The sequence below is a fragment of the Coffea arabica genome, chromosome 7c (assembly GCF_036785885.1).
Source record: "Coffea arabica cultivar ET-39 chromosome 7c, Coffea Arabica ET-39 HiFi, whole genome shotgun sequence".
NCBI classification, from domain to species: Eukaryota; Viridiplantae; Streptophyta; class Magnoliopsida; order Gentianales; family Rubiaceae; genus Coffea; species Coffea arabica.
The window spans coordinates 2437172-2456988 of record NC_092322.1 but is presented as its reverse complement, the minus strand read 5'-3'; the positions used below and the strand labels follow the sequence as shown (position 1 = coordinate 2456988).

The following is a 19817-nucleotide window of genomic DNA, read 5'->3' as shown; positions in this document are numbered from 1 at the left end:
GCCCTCATTTTCAGTGCCCTTTTAAACTGGATCCATTGACAGCAAACAAGCATGCGGTTTCGACCTACAGTCAACCGTGAAGACAACACATTTAAGATGGTTTTTTTTGGGGTCAAAGAGTAACAACATGTTAGTATGAAGCAATTTTGGCATGGCGCTTGTTTTGTTGGCACATAATCAAAATTCAAAATTATTTCCATTTGTCTTGGAACAGAAACATATTCATATGCACTGTGAAGAAAACACAAGATAATATTCATATGTAGTGTAATTACATGCACAAATAGCGTAAGAAAGCAATAATGATGATTATTTGGCTTGTTTCTGGTTTGGGCCGGACAATCAAAGCCCAGCCCATGTGCGTTATGTAGGCCACTCGACTCTCTGGTATGAATGCTTGAAGTATCGGCACTAGTGAGTGCTAGGGGCACATATTTTTTCTTTTTCTTTTTCTCTCTCTTTGGAAACATATGATGACAGCTTAGATTAATTTTTATTATTACTTCTATAACAAAGCTAAGAGTTGGACGTTCTACATCGCATGGTTCCAAATAGTACTAGTATCCAATGCCATTTTCTCTGAATTAATACTAGAAAACAACAAGAGATTAATTGTTTTCTTGTGGGCTTGAATTAGTCTTCATAGGTTCAAGATGATATTTAAACAAAAAAAAATTTAATATTGTATATACTGATAGAATATATATTTATATTTTGGGATGCATGTCACTTAATTTCATTTTTAATTTGAATATCATTTTTTTACATGTAATAGTGTATATATTGTCAGTATATATATATATATATATAAAATAAACTCAAATCAATGGCCCCGGACAAAAAAAAAAAAAGATATTTAGTAACCGAAAAAAGAGAAGAAAAGAAAGAATTTCATGCTCGAAAACGTCTCCCGAAAATTCCATAGAAATAAAAAATAGTAGTAATACACTAGGCCTTCTCAAAAGAAAGAGAAGCGGTGTGCACGATTGAAGGAGAGCGCGTGTACCACCACACCCAGCGCCCAGCCTTTTTGCCCTTCGCAAGCCAAGATAATGCCCCGTACTCCGCGACTGCAAAGCTACATTTACAAGTCATTCTCTTCAACCATTGAATATCTGAATCCAACGGTCAGTACACCGCGTCCGCATACATAGTGGAAACACGCCGACATTTCTCACCATTTATTACCCCAGCCTCCAAATACCGAGCCCCACTCCGAATCTCTAGGCTTGGTCCGAGCCTATGCCTTTCTCTTTCTCTTTTTTCTTTTTGGTCTTTTCGTTTTCGGTTCTTGAAAATATTTAATGTAATATGATATTTCACGCTGCTTTGGTCCCTTTATCTTCAGCCCAGTCTGAAAGAGAGCTCAACTCTCTCTGCAAAGCACACTACTTATCTTTAGAGAGAGAAGAAAAAGCTGTATAACTTTATACATTTATGTAGTGTATATGTAAATAAGCAGAGAAAGGCGAAGCATTTTTTCCTCTACTGTTGGCAAGCCGAAAAAAATGGAGCTTTTGCTGATTTTCCATTTATAAGTGAGTTAAAAAAGCACTTTCATTAACAGAACCCACCTGAATTTCTTACACAGATCACTGAATACTTAGTCATACAGGCTTAAAGTTACTGACTTTACTGCTTTAATCTCAAGTTTTGAGCTTTATCTTGAGTTAATTATTTTTATATGCTGACCCTTTTTGTTTTTATTTGTGATTGTGGTGCAATTTTGGTTGTTACTGCTTCTCTGTGTGGTTTTCTTTTGTTAATTATGGTGAAATGAACTTTGAATTTTTGTTTCCAAGGTGTTAAAAAAAATTTTTTTTGGTTACTCATTCTGGTACTTCAGGGCTTCGTAGTTGGATGGTATGCGGTGGTTTTGCCAATTGATGTAATTAAAGGATATCTTTTAGATGTTTAATGCATTGTTGCAGTTGCATGTGTCTTTTAAAAAAATAAAATAAAAAATTCCGGAGGTTTCTTTCGTGCTTTGATGGCAATACTAGTTGAAGATTTCTGGGGTTGAATCATGTAGAGCTAAATTTAGCTACTTTATAGACAAGCCTGTTATTTACGTTTAATGAGCTTTGCTAGTTTTTTGTCGCATTGAACGATACTTATTGGTATGTAATGTGGTAGAGTCATGATCGAATTTCTGATTGTAAACCATAGTTCCTAAAAATAATGATATTTTCGATCTTTATGTTTCAAAAAAACTTGATATAATGATAGAAGACGCGAACTCTGCTGCTTTTGGCTAGAAAAGACTCTCAGTATAGTAATTGAGAGTCTTGTCGCTAAACAGTTCTTTCTGTGCTGTAATTGGTTTGCGGCAGTTCAAATTTCCACTCAAATTTGAACTTGCAAGTAAATCTCATTCATTTTCACAAGCACCATAGTATCATAGTGGGGAATAGTAGGCCACATTATTAGCTTTTTTTTTCCTTCTGTTTTTTTTTTTCCTTTTTTGCATGTATGTGGTAGCAAATGGACTCCCCCACCCCCAAAATACCAAAACCAAAAAAAAAAAAAAAAAAAAAAAAACTTAAGAGAAGATTTATTTACTCGATTAGTTTTGGTTGTTTTGCAGAATCTGTAGTGGAGACAGTTGGTTTTGCCAAAAGCAGTATCTGCTTTAAGCTTTTGTATGTCAACTCTAGATTGGACGGGCTTTTCTCATGGGCAAAGTTGATTTTGGATGCTAAAAATTAAGCCAAAGTTTAGTGGGAAAAATGGGAAACTTGTATTGGCAAGCCTCTTTATGAAAGGCTCGCATTTATGAATTACTATGGACGAACCATTCTCTTTTGAGTTGTAATGAGATAAAACTTCTATTAAGGAACGAAAAGCTTGAGATGTCCTCCTTGTTCGATTATTTCTTCTTCTTCTCTTATAGGTGCTCTTGACAACATTGTAAGCCACCACCTCAGATACACAGATGTTGCAGAGGCAGATACTGTTCAAACGGCTGCAGGAAATGCAGCACCAGCAGCAACTTCGGGAGTTAAGTGATGCAAGGCAACACAGCTTTGTAAGTCAGTTACCTTTTTTAACTAAACAGACTTCTGCTGGTCTTCACCCCCCTCCAATGAATGGAATGCCTGTCCATGATACATCACAAATGTTTATGGTTGGTGACATTAACTTGATGCAACATGGCACATCACCAATTATGCAAAGGGTTCCTAATGGATTGGTTTTTTCACAAGCTCAAGGTCAGGCCATTGGTTCAAATGGGGTACTACCAGAGCAATTTGATGCGTCTTTATGTGGGAGTCCTATTGCAAGCTTAGGGAATAATAGGAATCCATACTTTCATATCCAAGAAGCATCACATAGTTCTGCCAGTATGTTGAACAGGGGCAATAATAACCAATGGGAGATACCAGAGATGCACTCATCAACTATCAACAACTCTCTTGGGAATGAGCAATTCAATGCATCTCAACAGAAAGTGTGCTTTTCAGATAAAGCATTTGTCTCCCAAAATGTAACTGAAGATAGGAATATGTTTGGACGACTTCTCTTGCATGCTTCAGCTGATGGAGTTCGACCTGCTAGCTTTCAGCAACAACATGCCCTTCAAACTCATACGGGAATGAATAAATCTGGTTTGAGACAACAAGAAGCTGGTCGCTGTCTACCCTCTGCAGGGAAAACATCAAAGACTGCAACTTCACTGGACCCTTTGGAAGAGAAAATTTTATTCAACACAGATGACAGCTGTTGGGGATCATCTCTTGGTCAACAAAGTAATGTGGGTCTAGCAGGCTTTGATAGTAACAGAGAGCATGCAGATTTTATGGGCACTTATTCTTCAAATCAGAGTGGTACCTGGAGTGCTCTTATGCAGTCTGCTGTTGCAGAAGCATCTAGCAGTGATACTGGACAACAAGAAGAGTGGAGCAGTTTAACCTTTCAGAACCCTGAGCTCTCAGATGATAATCAGCAGACAAATTACATTGGTGATGGGAAACAAAGTAGTTGGGTGGATAAAAACTTACATAGCATCTCGTCTCCCACTTCAAAGTCTGAGATTTCATTTCAAAATTCGAATCCAAATTGCAGCTTTCCTACACTACAACAAAGCCACAATGTGGTTAGACCAAAACAGGGAATGCATCTAGATTCCCCCCATGATTTTGTTCAGCAGTCATCTAAAAATGCTCACAAGTGGTTTGAGCAAAACTCTCAACACAAGGCAAATGTTGAGGGATGGCAACCGATGCAAGCACGTCAACTGTTGCAAAATGCTTGGCACAATCAGCAATCTGAAGATTCCCAAAATGATAGGCATCAACCAAGCATATTTCCTTGTATGATGAGTGGCCAATCAGGCACTAACCTAATAGGTAAAATAATAGAAACCTAATAAATTGGTGAACTTTATATTTAATTTGATGATGATAAAGAATGTTGTCGATCTTGTGCTGATGGTTTATTATTACAAATAGAAATCTTGATAGCTTGTGCAGAATTAATGGTAGACATGTGGCAAATCTTTTGCTTGACAATGAATAGAATTTGATCCAGCATCAGAGGTCTACTTGACTCTTTTATGCTGTAGCGAAATGAAAAACCAATTCCATTTTTGTATTTGTTTTGTGGGGCAAGCCTGTCATAGCAGACTTCATGCACTTTATGATGACATTTAATTTTTGATACCCCTCATATGCAATGCAAGATTGCCATATCTAAGTGGCTTTACTTTTAGTGTATCACCTCTATTGTAGGAAATGAGCTGAATGAAAACGTGTGGTTGCATGAAAGTGGGTCTCAGCCAATGGTTTGCGGAGGTCAAAAGTTACCCGATCAGGTTGGTTATCACTTTTTCCAGTATTAGCAATTTCATAAGTAATGCTTAGAAATGCCTATTTTGTTGTGGACAATATGAAACATGGTTTCTTTTTGTACTTCTGTTTCACTGTGCCTGGAGCAATCAGAAGCAAGCATATGTTCGAAAGTATGTTGATAACATTGCTAATGTTGGGATAAGCTCAGAAAAGGTTATCTCAATCTTGAATTACTTCACAAAGACGATGATAATTGTTTTCTTCAGTACCTTTTTTACCTGAATGCCATGTTGTTATGCATCTTTTCCCACAGGTTCTCTCTGCAGACTTTGAGACAAACTCAAGAGCATCAGAGGAGTTGCCACCTAGAAATAATGCTGACTCTATTGCGACACTATTTGACAGTTCAGCTGCCTTTTCTGGCCAAAGAATCAGTTATAATCCAAGGTAACCATAATCTACTCCATGCTCAAGGTTTCTGCTTGGCCTGCTTATACATATCTACAAAAATCTGAACGCTAACCAGCAAAACCATTCTATTTATATGAAGATTCTTTTTCATGCGTTAGACAGACACATAGAATCTTCTTACATACTCCTCAGACAGCACTACTGCCCCACACTTTGGTCTGGGTACACCTTCTGGGAATTCTGATTTATATCTTCTGTTGCAGTGGAAATAGGCTTCAACTATTGAACAAGGCTGACAAATCTGTGGAGATTAGGTCTGGGACACACTTGTGCTCAAGAGATTTGGTTCCATCATCTCAACTATCCCAAATTGAAAATTGTAATTTGTTTTATACTACCTCTGCTTCACAAGGCTTCAATTTAAGGTTGGCCACTCCATCTGAGCGCCTGCCAAAGTCATGCTCTGCTTTTGGTTCTCCATCACTGGTTAGTGGACAAATTCTAATTTTGTTGATTTTGAGTTATTGGAAGACCATAACCTCATGACTCCCTCTAGTTTCTAGTACGTTGTCTATTTGGTTGGAAGACATGTTCAAAAGGCACTAACTTGATGTATCAATTTCCAGGCAAGTTCAAGTGCAATAAATGCTTCAGGTCCTTTGTATCTCAACAGCCGGCTCCAAAATCAGTGGCTTGCTGTTACACCTGTGGCAGGTCAAATGCCCCAAGTAGCCGTTCCTGCTTTTACAGGCATACTTCAAGCGAGTGCTGCTACCCCTGAAGCATCTGATCTGTTTCAAACCAGTTTGCAAGGTGAAGAATTTCCAAGATTAGAGAGTCTGCCAGTCACTCAGCTAACTTCAACATCTTTTGTGCCTCAAGAGATCGGACATTCTATGAGGCTGCCAAATATGTCCCAAAATTCACCTAGTCAGACAGAGGTGCTGCAATCAGATGTGCCCAATGTGTTCTCGGTTTCACTTTCTTCCCCATATTCAACAAATATCAATGCAGATACTGCTAGAGGGGCTCAGCTTCAGCAGTACAAGCAAATCTCTTTCCAAGATGGAGTTAATATCAAAGAAACAAATGCCTGTTCACCAACAAGACAAGGTTATGACTCTAAGGAAGACCAGATGGATCAACTGAACCCATCAGGAGTATCCACCTCTTTTAGACATGATACATTAGATCATGTGCATGAAGCTGTTGGGAAGCATATGTTAGGAGCACGTGCTACTGCCTCTGTTCCAATGTACACTGCTACACACTGTCAGGCATTTGATAGAGTGGAGCACAGAGACAACAATGCACCTAATGTTTCAGGGAATGATAATGATGTTTCTCTCAGATCTTTGAGTCCTCCTGATCTCCAGCAAAAATTTACTCTGCTACACCAGGTGTGCTATTTTATTAATTTGGAAACTGCACCTTGTGACATGGTGTTAGTAAAATATAACAAATTTGAACATAGCTTTTGTTCAGCAGGTAAATGGACATGCAAGACAGCAGATGTTATATGGGCTTAAGTCAGGGGTCACAAATTTGGCAGTGGGTGACCAAAATCCAAATTCACAGTTATATTCTGACAATGAGCCTATGACTTGCTCATCAAAGGTTATTGGAGATCAGCCAGGCAAACCTTCATCTAAGGTCTCCATCCAAGGTGGAATATTAAAGTTCGAAGAAAATGGCATTCATAGTCATCCTAAAGCGCAGTCCCAAGTTTATCTGCAAATGGCCCCATCCTGGTCTGAACCCAGTGGAAGTATGAAGAATGGGCAGATGCGATCAATGTATGATTTGATGCATTCTAAGGAAGTTGCTAAACAGTTATCAATTGGGCAAGTAAATTCATCTATTGCCAGTCTACCAAGCAGCATATTGCCAAATTCAGCTACCGAGATAGTACCAGCTAAAGAGCTACAACCTCTATTTGTCATGCCTTTAGATGACAGTCAACGAAATTTGGCTGTTTCTGCTCCTAAGAAGCGAAAACTTGCCTCCTATGATATTCTTCCATGGCACAAAGAAGTAACTAATGTTTCGCAGCAGCTTCAGACAGTTAGGTGCGTAAACAATCTGCATAAGTTGCTGCAGTGTTTGTTGCTTGTCAGACTTTCTTTTTACTGTCTATCTAATTCAATATCCTTAGACTTGGTATAATTGATGGAATGGCTCTTTTAGCTTATAAAACAAAGACATAATTTTCCTAGATTTTTCATCATCACTCACATTATGAAATAGAAATTTATATATGATACATGTTATTCTCTCCATCGTTTTTTCTTACAATTTCTGTCTTTATTGTTTATTTGGAAACAAGAATGATTAGTACTTATACATAGCTTACAATTGACAACAAATTTTTACTGCAGCAGCATGGCAGAATCCGAATGGGCATTAGCTTCAAATCGATTAAGTGAAAAGGTAAGTTAGTGATTGAAGGGAGACTCAGAGCTCTGAACAATGTAGTTAGATTTTCTCAAAGCTAAGATCTGCTATGATTGAGATTCAAAAGAACCAACTGCTAGTGATCTGTTATCTTCAGGTAGAGGATGAAGCTGAAATGGTTGAGTATGTATTTCCAATATCTCGAGCAAAGAAAAGGCTTTTATCGACAACACAGCTTACGCAAAAAATCTTTCGACCTGCACCAATTGTCCTCTCACCAGATGCCTTTTCAAACGCTGAGACCATGATTTATTTTGTTGCTCGATTAGCCCTGGGTGATGCTTGCAGCATGACAAGTAGTTGTAAAAGGCCGCCTCTCACCAGTGACATGTACGTTTTTCTTTTCAAGTGACTCACTTTCATTCCTTTTAATACCAAAAATGATAATTTACAGCACCATAGATATCTATTATCATGTCTACACAAAAATAAATAAATAAAATAAAAATAAAAATGAAAGAGTTCATGCCATAACAATCTGATGTTTGATATGTGTCATCTAATTGTTGGATTTAATTGCTGTTTAGGTCTTCTGAGAATCTGAGAACCTCTGAGAGGGTTGGTCAGCTGGAATTTTTCGAAGCTGTAGAGAAGTTCATTGATCGAGCTAGAAGGCTAGGAGATGAATTGTTCAGGTAAGAAAAGAATAATCTTGTAAGCCTTTATAGGTTTTGAATTTTGAGAAATTTTGACCAATATGGCATGAGTCGGAGGAGGAACCTAGAAACTACTGAATTTTAGATTCCTGTTTGTGCAGAATTTGCTGCTGTTTCTCCTGCCAAAAATCTTGAGTCATGCCATTAGCTTTTAATTATGTTAAAAGTATTGTGCAGCACACTGGGCAAATGAAAGATCTCAATATTACACGTTCATTATTTGTTTGTCTATTTCTGAATTTTTTTTTTTGTCTGCAGACTGGACAAGACTGTGTCATTTGTGGACATAAAAGTGGATTCCCAGGAATTGGAGAGGTTCTCTGTCATAAACCGATTTGCTAGGTTCCACAGTAGGGGACATATTGTTTCAGTTAATACATCATCCTCTGGTGCAAATCCTGGTGTACACAAAACGTCCCCTCAGAGATATGTCGTAGCACATCCAATGCCTAAAGTGGTGCCAGAAGGGGTTAATTGCATCTCCTTGTAAACTAATAAGTCTTTGTAGTACTTATCCCTTTATTTGCAGTCTGCAACTCCATAATACTTGGGCTATGTTGGAAGAATAGAAAATACCTATGCTTGGAACGCATTAGTGGCCTGGGAGCTGGAATAGAAAATCAGGGACAATCTTCCTGCTAGCTAGGATGCCGGCTGATCTTTTTACTACCAAGAGGGGTTTGCTGCTGTGAAATTTTGAGGGAATTTCCCGATACATAGCAAGTGAATCATCCCCTCGATAGCAACTAGGTGAGGCAACGTGCAGTTAAATATATATATATATATCATCAGGATGCAGCATAACTGAATTAAAATGTAATAGAATGGTAGATTTGGATCTGCTTGGCCTCCCATTCTCTGCCTCTTTGTTGTGCTCATTCTTTCCTTTCAGGATTGCATGCAGGTGCGGGCCTCTTGAAGACCAAGAAATCAGGTGAAAAAGCAATATTACACCTTTTTTTTTTTTTTTAATAATCTTTGATGGGCACCTATATTTCTCGACCATATTAAAAACCTAAGTAGGATTTTGGATTCATAGCAATGCATCAAAAATTTTGGGCAAGGCTGAGTGCCCTAGGCTAAAATTTTTTTTTTTTTTTTTTCTTTTGTCAAACCCTGGGCTAAAACTCGTAAGCAATTTTCTTGGGGTAACCTCTCTGTCGCTTGCGTAAAGAAAAATAGGGAGCTTGTGAAAAAGACCCTTCATTTAATTGTTTTTAATCTTTGCTGAAGGTTTCAGAAAGTGATTCTGTGGCCCTCCCTATGGACAATGGAGGGTCAGAATTTTTCAATTTCGATTCGGTGAGAGAAGAACCTCGGACCAAGATTACCTTTCGTTTATCCTTTTCAGGATCTTTTTGGCTGAATGCTGCAGTGACACGTCATCAAATCCAGATTGTACCCTTAACGTTAACCAACCAACCAACCAACGGACGGACGGCCATTGTGTCTATCCACTAAAGACAAGATTCAGCATCTGACTGAAAATCATAAACCATATGATTGCGGGAAAGCGATGTGACATAAAAAGACAAGAATTCGCATTGATATCGCGTATCATGTCGTGATCCCATTCGGTATAAAGCAACCGAGCACAACAGTTACACGCAGTGACACACACACTAGCTGTACGCTTCGTACCCGTAAAAAGTTAGTTTTTACGGCAGGATGTCGTCGTACTAACATCCATGGATGCAAAAGAAATGCGTATGTATGTATGTGTGTCCAACGCGCGAGGGGTTGACATCGGATGATTGGGCGAACGAACCAGAAAAAGGGTCCGAAGCCGAGATTTGCTGACAGCCCAGCAACAGGGGCTGCTGTCTTGATTTTGCGTGCGTGTGTGTTGGGTCTGTGTATTGAAACATTCCAACATTCTTTGGCACTTTTGCAGTTATTCCATCATCAGCACGTGAGATGCCCTTTCTCTCTCATCAGGCTTTGCTTGCAAGGGCGGGACCCCATCCTTCCAAACCTGAGGTTGTATTGTTGAATTTTGTATCGTGGGCTTCCCCCAATTTTCTGTTTTTTAATTAATAATAATTTGGTGGATTTTTTATTTTATCAGAATATTCATAATTTTAGTGGTGGTTGATTTTGGATTTACCGGGTCCTAGTCTAGATGTGCCTCAACTTTTCTTTTTTCTTTTTTTTTTTTTTTATCAATATAGAGTGACTGATGCGGTTGCGAGCAAACTCCGAGAGTGCGAGTATTGTTGAGATTGTGATAATATGATGAATTCGACGATGCGGCTCCAAATAATGTTCCTTGTCGGTTCCCTCTCGCCGACTGTAACTCTGTATCCCTTTTGGGCTTCGGGTCATCATGCCCTTCTAGTATTAAGTGTACTTGCACAAATGCCCGTGATACGCACACCACAGCAATAATGTATGCAAATTGCTTGCTGTTCGGATTCAGAGATTAGGAGGAGCTTTTTATAAAATGCTGATTTGTTGTACTTTGCAGTATTTGCAGCCTCCACAGAAACCGGGAGCACCATATGAGTGTTCGTGGCCTGAAAAGAGGAAGTAAGCCGCCGTCTCGTGGGCTAACCGACTTCACTGTATACTCCCTTTCTACTTCTTGGGCTAGCTCTTCCTTTTTGTACCAACGTAAAAGAGCTACGTATCGGGCCTCCGATGTCAGCGGACTGGGCTTATTAAGAGCTTTTGGGTTTCTCAGCAGCAGAATTGCAATCCTGGTTTGTTCCCGAAGCTGAAGTAGATAGCACCTTAAAATCATCATATGACGAACAAGTTCGGGAATAAAATTCCAGAGCTCGAGGCCCAACATTCTCTTTCTTTCTTTTTTTTTTTTGGCGTCAGAAGCCCAGCGTTCTTGAGTTGTTGAGCATGCCCGTAGCGAGCGTACGGACCAATGTAATGCTCTAGCTAGTATGCCTGCCAATAATTAAAAATCACTGGGACCAAATAAAATACTAAAATAAAAGCAAGTGCCGTCAAGATAAACAAACCAAAAAACAAAGCGAGCCAAAAAGTCCAGCTAACAACGCAGCACCAGAAGCCAAAACACCAAACGCGAGCGAGCCAAAAAAACAAGACAAATAATTGATGGAGAAAAACCCAAAGGCGTACAACGTAATAATAATAATAAAAAAAAAAAGGTTGTTGTTCTGGTAGTGATTCGAATCTTTATTATGAGTTTCAGTGACGTGACGAGTCAAAAATGACAGGAGGAGAGAAAGACTCAATAAATCAGCTAGACACGAAGATGGAAAACTCGATACCAGGTCAAAATACTAACCACCGATCAGAAAGCTGAAAACACACAGCTCGGCGGACACCCAGGATGGCCAACCCGCACGTCCTGGTGATTCCTTTTCCTGTGCAAGGGCACGTAATTCCCTTGATGGAGCTTGCACAATGCTTAGTCGAGCATGGCTTCATGATCACATTCGTCAATACTGAAGTCACTCACGAGCGGGTTCTCGATGCATTGGCAGATAAAGGTTTATTGGATGATCGTATTCGTTTGGTTGCGATCCCCGATGGGCTGGAATCAGCGGAGGAAAGGAAGATCCCTGGGAAGTTAGCCGAGGCCATCTACAGAGTCATGCCCGGGAAACTTGAGGAGTTGATAAGAGAGATCAATGCATCAGAGGAGGAGCCAATTACTTGTGTCATTGCAGATCAGGGTCTTGGGTGGGCCCTGGAAGTTGCGGGGAAGATGGGAATCAGGCGAGCGGCCTTCTTGACAGCAGCAGCTGCTTCCTTGGTCTTGGGATTTAGAATTCCTTGCCTCATTGATGATGGGATAATAGACCACGATGGTGAGAATTTCATATATATATATATATATGCTTACAATTCTTAGCTCCTACCCTCATTTATTCACAATTAATAGCCCATCACAGTGTTGTAGAAATGCTAAAAATATAGCTCCATGTATTTTATAGATGCATGCACATGCATCTCTAGTTCTCAACTTGGAGCGAGCTTCAGTTTTTAGACAAGAATTCAGTTGGACAGAAGACTAAATAGTTCAATTAAGTAAAGCCTGAAGGTGATATATTTTGTATCAGGAACTCCGATAAAGAAGCAGACGCTGCAGCTTGCACCAACCATGCCTTTGATGAATACATCAGACTTTGTTTGGGCACGCGTAGCGAACTTGGCTTTGCAGAAAATCATTTTTGGAGCCATGGTGCAAAACAACAGACTTGTGAAGTTGGCGGACTGGCTGGTTTGTAACTCAACTTATGACCTTGAGCCTGGAGCATTCGACTTGGCTCCAGAGATTAAGCCCATTGGCCCGCTCCTAGCAAGCAACCGCCTGGGGAATTCAGCAGGGAACTTCTGGATGGAGGACTCAACCTGTCTGGAATGGCTCGATAAGCAACCACCTGGCTCAGTGATCTATGTCGCATTTGGCAGCTTTGCAACATTTAGCAAACCTCAGTTCGAGGAATTAGCTCTAGGCCTTGAACTCACTAACAGGCCATTCCTGTGGGTTCTGAGACAAGATACGAAAGATGGGACCAATGCAACTTATGTAGAAGGATTTCAACCCAAAACAGCAACTCAAGGTCAAATAGTGAGCTGGGCACCGCAGCAAAAGGTTCTGAGTCATCCTGCTATTGCTTGCTTTTTGAGTCATTGTGGTTGGAACTCCACAGTGGAAAGCGTAAGCAATGGAGTTCCCATGTTATGCTGGCCTTACTTTGCTGACCAGTTCTTTAACCAGAGCTATATATGTGATATTTGGAAGGTTGGGCTAGGATTCAAACGAGACGCAAGTGGGGCAATCGCACATGGCGAAATAAAGAACAAGGTGGATGAACTGCTAGGTACAATGACGTTCAAGGAGAGAGCTTTGCATCTCAAGGAAAGACTGATGAATAACATTGGAGAAGGAGGAAGCTCCCACGAGAATTTCACCAATTTTGTTGATTGGATGAAAACACAGAAGAGCTCTTGACATATCCAAGTCACAATATAGTTTTCGGAATAATGCCCTCAAAGATTGATGATTTCAACAATCCTCTGTGTATCGAATCGCAAAAAGTACTGGAAGACGTATTTTCTCGAAGCAGTTAAAATTTAGAATCTTGTTACGACAAATGTCGCCAAACATATGAACCAATAACACCTGTGTTTTGCATTATGAGTGTCCAAGTAACAAAATGTCATTTGATTACTACGACAGAAACATGCACTAGGTCTTGAACTCACCAATATGCCGTTCCTCTGGGTTGTAAGGCAAGATATAAACAATGTGACAGGCATTGCACAGACAGAATACAGGGAAGAGGGCCGCTAGTTGGTTGGGCACCTCGACAAAAGGTCTCGAGTCATCCTTCTGTGGCTTGCTTCCTAAGCCACTGTGGTTGGAATTCTGCCATTGAGGGCGTTAGCAATGGTCTTCCATTCCTTTGCTGGCCTTACTTTGCAGACCAATTCCTTAACCAGAGCTACATCTGTGATGCATGGAAGCTTGGAGGACGACTCAACCGAGATGAAAATGGAATTGTTGGACGAGAAGAAATAAAGAATAAGGTCGAGCTGCTTCTAACTGATCAAGGATTCAAAGCAAGGGCGGCCCTGGATTTAAAAGCAAAGGCGATGAATAATACTGCTGCAGAAAGCGGACGCTCTGGAAAGAATTTCAACAATTTTGTCAAGTGGGTTAAGGATGAAAGGAATGATTCCTGCTCTCAAGAGGCCTGACAGCCACTTGTGAAACCAGTTTTACTGGAAAATTTTAGGATAAATATGTCCATCTAGGACAAGATAGCAAACTGCTGGCTCAAATCATTATCATAATTATACCAAGAATAATTGGATGGATTGCCTAATAGGGCAAGAGTCACAATACTTAGTGGCCAACACTAGTTGCAACAGTCTTTTTACGTTTTTTAGGGAGTAATGGTGATCTGTCCTTCTGTATCTCATTACCTCAGGAACCAAAGTTTTTGTGAAAAGTAATCCTTCTTATAGAGAGAGAGACTACAATCGTCAATCAACATTCAGATGGACAGGTTCCGGCCCTTCAAGAAAATAGAACAGGTTCATGATAAACAAGTTACTATATGAAAGAATTTTCAAGTCAATTATTCTGCTTTCCATCCATCTTAAAACAGGACTTTCGCAATTTCTGCTAGATTCTTTGAAGAAGGAATATAGACAGTAGACACCTTAAATTTACAACCTAAGGTAGTTAGGGGACTGATCCAGATAGAAACTTAATAGCAAATGTGCACCATTCAGGAACTTTAATTACCTTTAATACAAATAGCAGGAAAGAAGGAAAATTACTTATCTTCCTCTTGAGCAAAACCATAAAAAGATTTTCGCACGCACTTCTCTTCTTACAATCATGTAATTTTGCATGATAGTTGATCAGTGTCAAGTAATCAGAGAAGAAATTTAACAACTGAATTCTCAAAACCAACCCCTTTACACTTCGCGATTTTGCCTGTGGATATTTAAATATTAAGGGATGTGATGCTTAACAATTTCAGTTCTCACGCCCCGCTGGACAGACTGGCCCGGCCAGCCGGCATGGGCTGGATCTCTTGCTGGTCTGAGGAGCTCAAAGATGATAACAGTGATACTTTAGATCATTCCTGCCACACTGGTTTCAAAGTAGAAACCCGTGTCATTTTGTTAGGGAACATATTGAATTCTTACTAAAATTTTGTAACCCAAATGCGAGCATATATTGCTTCGATTTCCAAATTTATGCTAACAAGTAACAACTAGACCCTTTGAGCTCACCGGATTAACATAATGGGAAATATATTGTACCAGCCTGAGCCGGCCAACTTGTAAACATTGGGAACCACTTGCACGAATTGGTGACAATCTTAAGCATGGGTGGTAGCAAAGACCCTTCCATGAAATATCGTTCAACAGAATTTGCTCCCTCTCACTGGGAGTGAAGAAGAAGAACTCCAACTCAGATGTCTGAGTTGGTTTAGGACGCCAGTAATTCTACAAGAATGGAAACAACAGTAGATACAACCAAAAGAACACCGTATTGCAAATCAAATACCTCATGTAACAACAAACTCAAGCGTAATCAGACAAATAAGCGACATCACGACAAAGAGGAGAGGTCGATAAAACTTAAGCCAGGTCATGATGGATTGGAATCATGGGAGGACAGAAATGACCTGGGCAACAAGTTGACACTTACTATCAGTTTACCAGGTCATGCCGGTGATGTGAACCTGGAGTCGAACATAAATCAATCAATGTGATAGTGATAATATCACATGCATTATTGCTGATGAGACCATGGGATGGGCGCTAGAGATTGCAAAGAAAAATGGGAATCAAGACAGTAGCCTTCTGGCCAGCATCAGCAATCAGCTTCGCTGTTAGCCTTGAAGTTCAGCATCCCCAAGCTCACAGATGATGGGATCATAAGTAGCAGCGGTAACATTACTGACTCGTTTCAGATACTAATATTCTTTGCCAGAAGCGTTGGAAAAAAGTATTAGGGTTAAGTTGGATTATTTTATTCTCACATTGCCCCTAAAACCAACAGCCAACTATTTTCCGTTATCTGCTCAATTTGGTCACGTCTTCACTTTCGCTCCTATCCTAATGTTTTAGCAAATTTAAGTGCTTGCTTGCTTCGTCCAACTCACTCTACATCATTCTATTTTTTGGAATAATCATTTATATTTTGCTTTTATGAATTGATTCATCATATAATTTCAAAGCGGCATAGTAAGTTAAACTACTTTCTAACTAGGAGTTAACGAAAGAAGTTCACATGGAAATCAATAACTAGTACTTATCACCAATAATGCTAATTTCTTCTCTCTCTCTTTTTTCACAATATTAATTGATTCCAATCACAAAGATTTTTTCACAATATCGATTCCATTCATTAAATTTAAGTACGCGCACAGGTGTTTGGGCGCGAGTACATACCTTTCTGTTATATTCAGACATTGAGTGAATTTGACATGAATTTATTTGAAATATAACATATGATTGCGCAAGAAAGGTAAAGGAAAAGAAATTGTTACCTGTAGATGGGATCCTGTGATGTGATGAAAATTTCGGAACCACCATCAATTATTGGCAGAAAATTACCTAGTGTATATACACTAGATGAAGATGATATCCACTTTGATGAATAGTATCATTTTATTTGTCGGTTTGTTTCTAATTATTGATGCTACTCCTTGCTATGTATTACTATAAGCAATATGGTTGCTAATTTGGTATTTTATTTTTGATGCTGGTTAAGTGTGTTTATTGAAACAATTAACCTTTGAAGTTTGTGTCTACTTGAATTTATGTGCTTGTAATTTAAGCGCTTGATACTGCGGTGACTTGTGAGGTGTGACTAGTTTGTTTCTAAGATTGAACTTTTTACAATGTTAATTATTTTGCTTTTTTGTGCAACTAATATTAATACGTATGTTTTTTTAAATTATTAGTTAGAGTTATACGATAATAATTCTTTATCTGTGTAATTGTCTTCATTTTATCTAATTCTATTTATATCTTCAAATGATTTTTTTTTTTTTATAATATATATCATATTTATATATTTTAAAAAAAAATAAAAATTCACGGGGCTGACGCCACACGCCGAATACTACTAAATGCCCCGCCCAACGCCATCCTCTTTTAAAACACATGGATCATGTCACTCTGTTCCCTGCAGAAGCAAGACTCCCATCCCAACTATTTTTTTCATTTGAACAAACAGAAATAATCTGGCCCTCCTGAGAGCAAGCTATGCGTGCTTTGTGCCGCTCTCCTAGTTGCTTCATCATGTCCATTGTTGAATCTGTAATGACTTTTTGCTAAATGACTGAGGTACGTACATAGATGGAAAAACAAAAAAAAAAAGTGCTGAAACTGGATTAATTATACTCGACCTACATCCGTGATTGAGGAAAAAAAAAAAAAAGACAGCTGCGAAATATGTATGGAGGGTAATAAAAGTTGCACGTTGATGCGACTGCCGAAGTGAAGATCCGAACTGAGCTGGTTGAGCGTCCGACCTGCACGTGAGCGAGCTGCGGGGCTGAGTCCCCTGTAGCAACTCCGACGATCAAGTCAGAACTAGTTTGTAAGTAAAAAGAGTAGAGTCTGCACTATGAGTAGCGTACCTTGTGTTTCTTACGGGTGTGGTATTTATAGAACACCAGGTGGTAGTTTCCTGGTAGGACAAGGAGTCCTTATTGGAGAGGATAAGCCTCTAGGGCTCCACTACCCAGCTCTGGTAGACGAGGGCTCCGAAGCCCATCGGGCCCATCCGCCTGGGAGGCGGCGCTCGTCTGGTCCTGCGAGAGGACCTGACCCCTAGACCAGCCCATTACGCCAGGACTCTTGGGCCGAGCTGACGTGTATGTGGACCGGGCCGATGTGCTCATGGGCTCCACTACACTAGCCCCCCCTCTAGTCTAGAGTCACCGAACAGGCGCGTGAATCTAGGCCGACTTTCAGAGCGTCGCGTCAGCTCGGTGCGGGCCCCCTTCAAGGAGTGGTGCAAGCAACCGTCGCGTCGGTTCGTGTCTGTCACCTCAACCGTCGCGTCGACCAGTTATGGCGGTTGGGAACGGTTCCCCATAAATAGTTCAAATAAATGCGCGCCCTCTCGTCTTCCCGCCCTGAGAATCGCCTATAAATAGGCCCCTTGGGCGTCATTTTCACTCCTCCTTCTTCGCTCTATCAGTTCGCTCCTTTCACTCCTAGCTCGCTGCTTCAAACTTTTTTCTTTCAGAACACGTCGGGTCGATCTTCCTTAGGAGCCCAGAGTTAGTTCGGCCCTCCCTAAATCAGCTTTTCATCCGATCTCCTTCCATCAGTAAGTTTCCTTTTCCTTTTTATGTCTTCTTATAGTTCTGATAGCTCTGACGTTACCAGTTCGGCCCCTAGGCACAGAGCAGCTAGCCCCATACTCCTAGATAGCCCCTCTCCCGACCCTTCAAGTTCTTCTCCTTCCACTTCATCTGGGTCAGTAACCGCGCCTTCTCCCATACAATCTCCTGTCCAAATAAAGAGCCCAGCCGAACAAACTGCCCAGCCTCTAGTCGGGGCTGCGGAACAGGCAGCTCCATCTCAGATGGCCGCGGGGACCTCGGGAGGACCTAGTGGCGACTTTGGAGAGGTCGACACTATCCCCCCTGCCCTGGGACAGAAGGAAGTTGACGGGCTGGCCGAAAAATATGAAATCCCAGCCCAGTTTGAACCTAGGGCTGCCCTACCGGGGGAGGTCGCCAGCCGACCTCCTCCTGGCTTCGTGGCGATCTATAGGGACCAGCTGATGGCTGGTCTCCGCCTGCCTATTCCCAACTTCTTCTTCTTCATCCTCACCTTCTGGGGCATCCGCATAACTCAGGTCATCCCCAATGGTGTTCGCTCCATTATAGGCTTTTTCATCCTCTGCCGAGCACTAGAAATTCCCTTTTCCCACGACCTGTTCCAAGCCTTCTTCCAGATGAAGGTCAGCGGGAAGGTGCCCGGGTGGTTCTACTTCGCCCGTAGAAGTGGAGCAAAAACCCCCACCCGCGAGCTGTTCACGGGGGTACCTTCCTCCATCAAAGACTGGAAGCGTTACTTCTTTTTTGTGAAGAGCCTGGGCTTTCCCCCTCTGACCTGGAGGGCGGAGACTCAGGTTTCGGATCCACTTCCAGATCCGCTCCCTGTAGCCGAGCTCAGCCGCCTACTCAGCTCAGACGAGAAGCTGGAGGTGAAAGAGTTCAGCAATGCCCAACTCTGGGCGGCGGGGCTGATCCGAGCTAACCCCTCAGATCCCTCGCCAGAGAATAGGCCGCTCTCGCCAGACGAGCTGACCTCTTGTAAACGACCTGGCCCTCCTTTTCTTTCCTCTCTTTGTTTTATGCATCTACTGACCTTCTGGTCTTCTGCTTTTTGCAGTGAAGAGGTTTTCTTCCCTTCTAACCATCGGAGGAGCCAGCACTCCAGGTGCTACTACCCAGCCCTCCTCAGCCATTCCAACCAGCTCGGCACCAGTTCCGACGCCTCAGCCAACTCCTGCTCAGTCCGCCAAGGCTGTCGAGGCTGGGAAGAAAAAGAAGAAGAAGACAACTGCCAAGAGGGCAAGAGTGGAGACGACCTCCTCCCCAGTTCAGGAAGAGAGGTCCACGCCTGAACCTGGTCAGGGCGGTCACTACGGCGTGAATACTGCCGAGGAGCAAGCCCGAGCTGACGCTCCTCCTAACCTGTGGCAACGCCAGAGTTCTACCCTGCTATTCGACCCACAGACGCGGCTGATCACGCACCAACACCCAATGCACTTCTGTCCTCAGTGGAAACTCTCCATAAACGACCGAGCTCAATTCCCAGAGGTGGCCAGGGAGCTCGCTCAGGGGGCCATCCTTCCAAGGGACCACAGCTTGGTCAAGGCCATGGAGGCGTCTGACCTCCTCGACTATTATTACACAGGCGCGGCCCAAGTGAACTTGGTTGGTTCCGAGCTGGCCAAGCGCTACGAGGGCCTCCTCCCCCTGATGAGCGAGACGAGGGCGGCCAATGAGAAACTGCTCAGCCA

General features: G+C 41.4%; 3 protein-coding genes across 14 annotated transcripts; all 3 read left to right on the top strand.

Annotated features, from left to right (window-relative positions):
- The first annotated feature begins 1323 nt into the window (after nucleotides 1–1323).
- On the top strand, nucleotides 1324–10375 carry LOC113698538 (uncharacterized). Of its 12 annotated transcripts, none has more exons than XM_072057097.1 (13): nucleotides 1341–1538; nucleotides 2588–3028; nucleotides 3207–4349; nucleotides 4731–4813; nucleotides 4941–5003; nucleotides 5104–5237; nucleotides 5465–5687; nucleotides 5828–6601; nucleotides 6690–7270; nucleotides 7580–7631; nucleotides 7753–7985; nucleotides 8183–8290; nucleotides 8570–9151. In XM_072057097.1, exons 3-13 carry the CDS (start codon nucleotides 3347–3349, stop codon nucleotides 8799–8801), a joined length of 3486 nt encoding a protein of 1161 aa, XP_071913198.1. In that variant the 5' UTR covers nucleotides 1341–1538; nucleotides 2588–3028; nucleotides 3207–3346; the 3' UTR covers nucleotides 8802–9151. The 12 variants fall into 12 exon arrangements, 11 of the variants coding, with proteins under 11 accessions (XP_027074201.1, XP_071913198.1, XP_071913193.1 ...); XR_011817634.1 differs by lacking the exon at nucleotides 4941–5003 and adding exons at nucleotides 9204–9245; nucleotides 9663–10375 and having other exon boundaries at nucleotides 1403–1538; nucleotides 2894–4349; nucleotides 8570–9061; XM_072057092.1 differs by having other exon boundaries at nucleotides 2894–4349; nucleotides 8570–8931.
- Nucleotides 10376–11502: 1127 nt separating this feature from the next.
- Nucleotides 11503–13436, top strand: LOC113697873 (UDP-glycosyltransferase 83A1-like). The gene is made up of 2 exons (XM_027217468.2): nucleotides 11503–12102; nucleotides 12355–13436. Exons 1-2 carry the CDS (start codon nucleotides 11622–11624, stop codon nucleotides 13248–13250), a joined length of 1377 nt encoding a protein of 458 aa, XP_027073269.1. The 5' UTR covers nucleotides 11503–11621; the 3' UTR covers nucleotides 13251–13436.
- LOC113698885 (UDP-glycosyltransferase 83A1-like) lies at nucleotides 13283–13999 on the top strand. The gene is made up of 2 exons (XM_027218843.1): nucleotides 13283–13317; nucleotides 13555–13999. Exons 1-2 carry the CDS (start codon nucleotides 13283–13285, stop codon nucleotides 13997–13999), a joined length of 480 nt encoding a protein of 159 aa, XP_027074644.1.
- The last annotated feature ends 5818 nt before the right edge of the window (nucleotides 14000–19817 follow it).

Coding starts and splice junctions, on each gene's coding strand:
- LOC113698538 (XM_027218393.2), top strand. CDS start 2,936: ATGTTGCAGAGGCAGATACTGTTCAAACGGCTGCAGGAAATGCAGCAC. Junction 5,238..5,464: donor AGAATCAGTTATAATCCAAG/GTAACCATAATC, acceptor CTTCTGTTGCAG/TGGAAATAGGCTTCAACTAT. Junction 5,688..5,827: donor CTTTTGGTTCTCCATCACTG/GTTAGTGGACAA, acceptor ATCAATTTCCAG/GCAAGTTCAAGTGCAATAAA.
- LOC113697873 (XM_027217468.2), top strand. CDS start 11,622: ATGGCCAACCCGCACGTCCTGGTGATTCCTTTTCCTGTGCAAGGGCAC. Junction 12,103..12,354: donor TGGGATAATAGACCACGATG/GTGAGAATTTCA, acceptor ATTTTGTATCAG/GAACTCCGATAAAGAAGCAG.
- LOC113698885 (XM_027218843.1), top strand. CDS start 13,283: ATGCCCTCAAAGATTGATGATTTCAACAATCCTCT. Junction 13,318..13,554: donor GATGATTTCAACAATCCTCT/GTGTATCGAATC, acceptor ACAATGTGACAG/GCATTGCACAGACAGAATAC.